The sequence below is a fragment of the Cyprinodon variegatus genome, unplaced genomic scaffold (assembly GCF_000732505.1).
Source record: "Cyprinodon variegatus isolate N-32 unplaced genomic scaffold, C_variegatus-1.0 Scaffold81, whole genome shotgun sequence".
NCBI classification, from domain to species: domain Eukaryota; kingdom Metazoa; phylum Chordata; class Actinopteri; order Cyprinodontiformes; family Cyprinodontidae; genus Cyprinodon; species Cyprinodon variegatus.
Window position 1 is genome coordinate 1,329,459 of NW_015150534.1, and position 7,968 is coordinate 1,337,426.

Sequence of the window (7,968 nt, forward strand, 5' to 3'; positions counted from 1 at the left end):
TATACATGTAACCAGAGTTTTATAGTATGGGGCCCTAGGCACTTTTAATGTCTAAAGGTAAATCCCCTCCTTGCTGCTCTATATAAAGAAAAAATGTGTAAAGTTGTAGCTATGTGTTCATCTTATGTGTGAAAATGTTCACTTGTTGAAAAAGGAGGCGCAAACAGATTGTTTCTGCGCACCTTTTGGCATGAGGACTGCAAACTTTTTGCTGAGTCACGTTTTTAGACAGATTACAACGATGAAAGCATTGCTTTAACACGAGGAGCTGCGACCAAACTACAGATTGGGGGGATTGTTTTAGTTTTTCTAAGTGAGAGTATTGCTGTAAGCTGAATATGGCATCTTTTATTCATTTTTAATTGTTTGGCTGGTCTGCAGCTCGCCCGCGTTACAGTAGCCTGCATGTTTTATGAAGCAAAGAGAAAAGAAACCCAAGAGGGAGAAGTGGAATATTATTGAGCCAGCCTCCCATCCCTGCGCGCGGCCACTGGCGCTCCTCGCCACGCCCCCTCCGGCCACACCGCCCGGCTCATCAATAGGAACCATTTGAATAATGTGTGAGCCCTTGGACCGGAGCCAATCAGCTGTCCGGGAGCCTGCGATAAATCGCAATGCATTATTGATAATAATAATCACGTTGACATGCGCATTTCTACTGGAGAGGGAGGGGGGGTGATTTTTTTTTTTTCAAGGCGAAGAATTTGTAGAAGAAGCGGAGGAAAATTGCCTGCGACTCTTTGCTCCCGATGGTTGCATCATGTCGAGGCGCAAGCAAGCCAAGCCGCAGCACATCAACTCTGACGAGCCGGACTCTGAGGAAACTGGTGAGTTTACGGAGCGCAGGAAACCGGAGACTTTTAACCATGCTGCTTTTCTAAACAGCCACATCCGATTGATTGATTTATTTTTTTCCATAACTTGGATTAGTTGTTTATTTTCTCCTTTTAAAAGAAGCCTTGGTCCTTTCGCACTTTGACCCGGTGCCTGTCCCTTTGACTGGGTCAGGGTTGGCCTAAACTTAGCCTCAGTCTGCGTGGAAACTAACGCACTTAGACACGCACACAGGTGCCTCGCTGCTTCACAGGGCAAACTTGTAAGTTTTTAACTTTTTTTTTTTTTGCGGCCGCTTTCAACACTTTTTTTTGTTAATTTTTAAGCGACCTTGTTCATTAGAGATAAAGCAGTGAAATTTAACCCAGATTAGTATTTCTGCGAGATTATTAATCCCTTCGTTTCCCGTTGATTTTTCCTTTTCCTCATTATGTAACCTGTAAATAATTCTTTAATTTTATTTTTGGTTTATCTTAAACTTTTATTTTTTTCCCTTTTTTAGTTAGCTTTCAGCCCTTATGTTTAAAAGTTAATTCATTTTTTATTGTTTAATCCGTGTGAAGTTTTTTTAATCATTGTTTTGAAACGTGTTAAATTCCAAATATCCTGAACAAAGGTATCTAAAAACTTTATGAAATGTGACTCTGAGGTAAGCTGACCTACAGGCTATAAATCCCCCCCCTCCCAGTTTAATGCATGACTGTTTCCTTTAGTACATATGCGGAGAGGTGGGGGGATGGAGGCGCAGTGGCCTTTTTGTGGAGACTGGGTGGGGGTGCATTTTTTTTTTTTGGGTGTTACCATATGCAATCTCTATTTCACTCGTATGTATTATGTTTTTTTTTTATATATATATAATTAAGGAAACAGTGAAGTATGAAGCACACACTGTGGTGTGTTTAGGAAGTCCTGCTGCTGCGTTAAAGGAAGATTTGTGAGCTGATCTCATTCATGTGGATCCTGACCTCGTGTCAGGTCCCTGTAAAGGTGATCAGATACAGGTCATGCGCTTTTAACCGCTGCTCTTCGTTTTTTTTTTTTTTATATATTCCCGTAAGTGTTCTAAAAAAAAACGCAGGAAATATTCGGAGATCAGAGCGCGCGCGTTTGCTTTCATGATTGTGTTTTTAAAATTTATTTTGCACTTAAAGCGGTTTAACTGTATGCATTTAGACCACTGCTCCTTCTTAGAACCGAATAGAAAACACTTTAGTTTTGTTTTTTTGTCTTGACAACGCTTCAGTGCCTCCTGGTGAGCAATTAACGAGGCCAAATGTTTCCCTGCTCAAATGCAGACAGGTGGTCTTTCTCCTTTCTTTTGGGACATTTGCATTTAACGATCCACCCAGTTGTGAAATGGCCTCTTGGTCAACAAACACATTAAAATGCACAAAACGGATCAAGTCTCTCTTTGGGTTTAAGGATGCTGGTAATGTTGTTGGAGTTGCCGGAAAATTCTTATTTTTAGAGAGGAGATGTTCACTGTCTGTTAGTTGGGATCAGAAAGGAACACTAACTTTGTTTTCTTATTTTTAACACTGAGTTTAATTTAAGAAGGGGGCATGAAGGGGTAAATATAAATGACAACACAATCTACTGCCCCCCTCTTTTGTGTTTTAAGCTTTGTTTTACCAAAGGTGGAGGGTTGCCCTCTGCTGGTACAGATGATATCAGGCAAATTAGTTTTAACTGCTGTGATGCTTTAGAGGGGAGAGATAACATTTTAACCCCAAACCTGTTTCATTGATTCTCATGATGGTGATAATATTTCTTGCTTTTGAAAAGCATCACATTCTTATGAATCTTATTTTTCTTCTTTAAGGAATTCCTCGAGAAGACCAAGAGGAAGAAGAGGGAAATGATGTAAAGAAGTTAAAGATGGATGAAACCAGAGTCTGTAAGAAGTGTTGTGCTGAATACTTTGATGAAGCAGAGTTTCTTGAGCATGAAAAAAGTTGCACTAAAAGCCAGCAGGTGGTCATCATGAAAGAGGGAGATTACAATGAGGTGCCTGAGGAATATTCACAAGGATCTCCGGAAGGCCTGAACAGCGACCACGACGATGGCCAGTCCAGCAATCATTCCATCACAGACAAACTGGAACGGGTGGATGAACAGTCCAGCGTGAACACTGGGGATCCAGGACAACGGGATCAAACAGGGATGTCTACAAGTCCAGAGAGAGCGTTCCACTCTTCTCCCAAAATGCAAGATACAAATGTCACCCTTCAAACTTTGCCTGACACTAAAGTGGCCGTCTCCCAGAGTTCTTCAAATGCACCTCAGGCCTCTCCACAAGATGTTCTTCAAGCTATCCCCATCATCTTGGAACAACTAGTGTGCCTTCAGCAACAGCAGCTACAGCAAATTCAGCTAACAGAACAGATCAGAATCCAGGTTGCCATGATGACCCCACAGGGTCTGCAGTCATCCGTAGGTACGGCAATGGATCCCCTCAAAGCTCTTGGTGCACATTTGTCTCAACAGCTGTCTGCAGCGGCAGCTCTGATAGGTAAAAGGACTGGCAATCAGAGTGTTTCCATGGAGTCGGTTAAGCAAGGTAAACTACCTCTTCCCACTGGAATCCCTAACTCTCTGAGTTCAGGATTGGGACCAATAGCTTCTCAAACAGACATTTTGAAGTCGGTTCCAGATCTGGCAAGTCGTTTACCTGTACTACTACCCCAGTCACCAGGTGTTATTGGTTTCCCCAGCACCTTTAATGGTATCCAGCCAGGGATTGACTCCTCAAAAAAGCTGAAAGCAAAGATGCTGACCATCCCACCAGAATCAAAAAATGGGGAATCCATGTGCAAGCATAAGTGTAAATATTGTGGAAAGACCTTCGGCAATGACAGCGCCCTCCAGATCCACCTGCGTTCTCACACTGGAGAGAGGCCTTTTAAGTGTAACATCTGTGGAAACCGCTTCACAACCAAAGGAAACCTTAAAGTGCATTTCCAGAGACATAAAGATAAATATCCTAACATCCGTATGAATCCCCATCCTGTGCCTGAGCATCTCGACAATATTCCCACCAGCAGTGGCATTCCCTTTGGTATGTCTGTGCCCATTGATGAGTCCAATTTAATTGAAATGAAGCCTGTCTTAAGTCATCCAGCTGCTGGATTCAACCAACAGTCAATACCAGGATTTAAACCAAAGTTTGATGGCTTTGGGAGTGACCCGTTCTCTCAAAAGCCCTCCCCATCAGCTAGTGATGGCTCCCCTTCCATGTCTGCAGTGTTTGGAAGAGACCCGGGACTGGACCCAAATCACAAAGAGGCTAAAGAACTACTTGGTGCGTTCCATCACATGAATGGCACTGCCCTTACTGGAGAACCAAGCTCTGGAACAGCAAAACTTCAGCAAATGGTGGATGGTCTGGAAAAGAGGACCAATGATCCCAATGAGTGTGTGATCTGCCACAGGGTGCTCAGTTGCCAGAGCTCTCTCAAAATGCATTACCGCACCCACACAGGTGAAAGGCCATACAAATGCAAGATCTGTGGCCGTGCATTCTCAACAAAGGGCAACCTCAAGGCTCACTACGGAGTGCATAGAGCCAGCACTCCACTGAAAATGCAACACTCATGCCCCATCTGCCAGAAGAAGTTTACAAATGCCGTAGTTTTGCAGCAGCACATTCGTATGCACATGGGAGGGCAGATCCCCAACACCCCAATGCCAGAAAACCAGTACGAAGCGGCAGAGACGATGGAAGCATCCTTACCAGAGGAGAAATCTATGGACCACAGTGGTGTTGAAGGAACCATGGAAGGTCAAGAACCAGATTCCAACTCCCAGAAGCCAAACGATTCCTTGAACCCCCTCCCATCTGCCCCTGAAGAGCAGTCTCAAACCATCGCTGTGCCTGTACAGTTTTCCAGCCTAGATGTCCTAAAGAACCTCACATCTGCTCTTGCCCTGAAACGACAGAGTAGCACCACTTCAGAAAACGAAGGAACGCCTAAAAGCTCGCCACCAGTTCAGAGAGAGCAGGAGTACCAGAATGGCCGCAGCCCTGCCATTTCTGACTCGGCCATGTCTTTTCACTCCTCTTCCCCTGTGAACAACAGCAGCAGCAAGTCTCCTGAGTCTGCAGGTGACGTATTTACCAGCAACCTGTCAAAACAAGAGTCTGATGGAGCCCAAGATGGAAGTGACTCAAGTGGAGCCCTTGACCTCACGGCTTCAAGCAGTTTTATCACCAAAGCTATTAAAGAAGAACCTGGTGTCCCATTTACAAATGGCGACTATGGTGAGTTATCTCCTTTGTATATCCATATTTGTTGCTGTAGTGTAAAAGTGCATTGATTTTAAAGTTTTTCTTACCTCTTGTGTTCAAAGCTCCTGGCAGCTTACCTTTCATGAAGATGCCTCCAAGTTTGGGCAGCCTGGAAATGAAGATTCCCACCGAGAATCCTTTGGGTCCGCATGGATTATTCAGCTCCCAAATGCCTCAGGGAACAGCCATACCCTCCCCCATCTCCAGTGCACCTCGACGATCCACCAAACAGCATATATGTAACGTCTGCGGCAAGAACTTCTCATCGGCCAGTGCTCTGCAGATCCATGAGCGGACGCATACAGGGGAGAAGCCTTTTGCCTGCAACATTTGTGGCAGGGCTTTCACTACAAAAGGAAACCTGAAGGTACATCTTCCCACTGTTTTGGGGCAATTGCTGTGGTCATTTATAAATGTTGTCCTGATGTTCGGCAGTGCAATCAGGTTGTGATTGGATCTTTTTGTTTTGTCGTTTTAAGGTTCATATCGGCACCCATATGTGGAACAACTCATCACGCCGCGGTCAACGCCTTTCCCTGGACAATCCCATGGCCATAATGGCAATGGGTTCAGAGCCCAAGATTATCCCAGATATGATTCAAGTGCCCAAAGATCTGGGTGCTCCACAGATGAGTTTCGACCCTTCCCTCTGGAACCAGTATTCTGCTGCTGCCTTCACTGGAGGCTTGACCATGAAGACCAATGAAATTTCCGTCATTCAGGGGGGCGGCATCCCGCTGCCCGGGAGCCCTGCCGGCGGGCCGCTGATCGGATCCACCGGGGGCCTCTTAAAGATGGACGGGTCCCACTCTGGCTTACCCGCCACCATGGCTGAAATAGAAAAGAACGGTTCAGAAAGTGTGCCAAAGTCACAGTTTCCACATTTCATGGAGGAGGGAAAAATTGCAGTTAATTAATCTTTTAATCGGCAGGTAATCCATCCTCATTGTGAACGCGTCATTTCTTTCTAATGAGGTACAATCAACGTTCAAGTCTTGCAGAAGTCCGCTTGGTAGTTTTTGCTTGTTGCATTCAGAGCCTCTATCCCCTCCTTATCTGAATGATTGAGTGTTTAAACTTGATTTATTACTACTGTAGGATTTTTTTCTTTTCTTTTTTTTATACAAACACATATGCGGGTATTTTCTCATGTGACCTTTATTTGTAATGCTGTCTATCCGGAAGTTTGAATGTATAACTTACTTGAAACTGCTTTAACTTGGCCGTCTCCTTAAGAATCCCTTGAAGGATTGTGTTTTTGTAGGATAAGTTAAAGGGCATGCATTTTAAGGAACCCAGTCAGACCAGGCAGGACGTGGTCTCAGTGTTCAGATGTAATGCTATGGCTAACTGCATGTGTCATTTAAGATTCCTCCCCCCCTTTTTTGCTGTGTGCCGTAGGTTTTATGACATTGTACGTAATTTTTTTCTTCTTCCTAGTAATTTACATAAACTTTTCTCATTTAGGAGCTTTTGATTGGATGGACTTCAATATAAAATCAAAGTTCTGCAGTTTTAGATCGTAGATTATGAATGCATTTTATTGTATTGGTGCCAAACTACAGTTTTTGATTACACATACCTATTAAAGTGCCTGATTAGAATTAAATCTGCATTTTTTTATGGCACTGTTGGATTGTTACAATGACTCTATTAGACTGAAAGGAAAAAAAAAAGGTTTCCCCTGTAGGGTGGCGTACATTTCATATTTTCCAAACTTTTAGTTTATAGTTTACTCCAACCAATTCTTCATCCTTATACTCAGCTTTGAAACTTAGTGGCACATTTAGTTGGCTGGTGTCGTCATGCCTGCACTTTATTTCAGGTTCTAAATGCTTTTACATTTCACTGCTTTTACCGTAACTGAATGAAAAGGTGACGAGCTGTCATTTCTTTCCTGCCATAATTATTCAGTAAAGATTTTCCGTTTGTTTTTCTTCTTCTTGGTAGTCTTATCAGTTTGTAGCAGAGTTTATTTATTTATATAAAATGCTTGAGTTTAGGGGGAAGTTTCTACCTCATTTCGATATTTGTTACTCCTCGACGCCCCTCACACTCAATGCAATGTTCTGTATATCTCCCATTTTTTTTTTGTATGCTATGGAAATCTTCATTCTCAACCTGCTGAGTTGAATGGTAATGAATGTATCACTGGACACTTTACACAACTCAGCCTGGTCCGAGTTCTCTGTAGGCTCCTGCTGTTCATTCCTTTAATCGATATGCATTTGCCAAGTTGTGCCTTCCCTAAAGTAAACCCATGTCTAACTTGTTTTCAAATTGCCTTCACGGTTCAAGTAACATGGAGCCAATTTGATCCTGTTTACAGTGTAAATGTATGTTGTTTTTTTCCCCCCCTAATGTTCCTTTTGAGTTTAATGTGTTCTGATTTTTGAAGAATAAAATCAGGGTGAATTTTTTTGAATATTTTTTTTCTTTTGTTTTCTTTGACCAACCTTATGGGTGGGGTTATTTACACAACAGATTTGCCATTAATCTCTCCTACAATCACAGCTGACGTTCACATTTATCCCTAATTTACATCAATTCACCTTCCAAGGACTCTAGTGAAATCCTTTCTCCTAATTCTCATTTCCCACCACCATTAATCCAGCAGCGTTTTGCATTCTCAACGAAACACCTATTTGCATGTAGTCCATTTTATGTCAGCTGTACATTGGCTACTTCCTCTGCAGTTTTAAATGATGCAATCATTTGCATAATTGACCTTAAAGGAACCAAGTAAGTCTTGTGGGACATGCGAAATTATGTAACCCACACAGACCCTGAATCAGTTTACCAATTATTTGGTTTTTCTAAAGAGAAAATAAGACTTGATTTAGAAA

At 42.8% G+C, this 7,968-nt stretch overlaps 1 protein-coding gene across 2 annotated transcripts; it reads left to right on the forward strand.

The window, feature by feature from the left end:
- Positions 1 to 57: 57 nt before the first annotated feature.
- Positions 58 to 7,529, forward strand: sall4 (spalt-like transcription factor 4). Of its 2 annotated transcripts, none has more exons than XM_015373151.1 (4): positions 58 to 827; positions 2,657 to 5,095; positions 5,185 to 5,489; positions 5,602 to 7,529. In XM_015373151.1, the coding sequence occupies exons 1-4, from the start codon at positions 761 to 763 to the stop codon at positions 6,037 to 6,039; spliced, it is 3,249 nt and encodes a 1,082-aa protein (XP_015228637.1). In that variant the 5' UTR covers positions 58 to 760; the 3' UTR covers positions 6,040 to 7,529. The 2 variants fall into 2 exon arrangements, with proteins under 2 accessions (XP_015228637.1, XP_015228638.1); XM_015373152.1 differs by lacking the exon at positions 58 to 827 and adding an exon at positions 874 to 1,096.
- Positions 7,530 to 7,968: the final 439 nt, after the last annotated feature.

Bases quoted from the DNA above. Each gene is read 5' to 3' on its own strand.
- sall4 (XM_015373151.1), top strand. From the start codon at position 761: ATGTCGAGGCGCAAGCAAGCCAAGCCGCAGCACATCAACTCTGACGAG. The intron at 5,096-5,184 runs GTGAGTTATCTC...TTGTGTTCAAAG, and splicing joins ATTTACAAATGGCGACTATG to CTCCTGGCAGCTTACCTTTC. The intron at 5,490-5,601 runs GTACATCTTCCC...TGTCGTTTTAAG, and splicing joins CTACAAAAGGAAACCTGAAG to GTTCATATCGGCACCCATAT.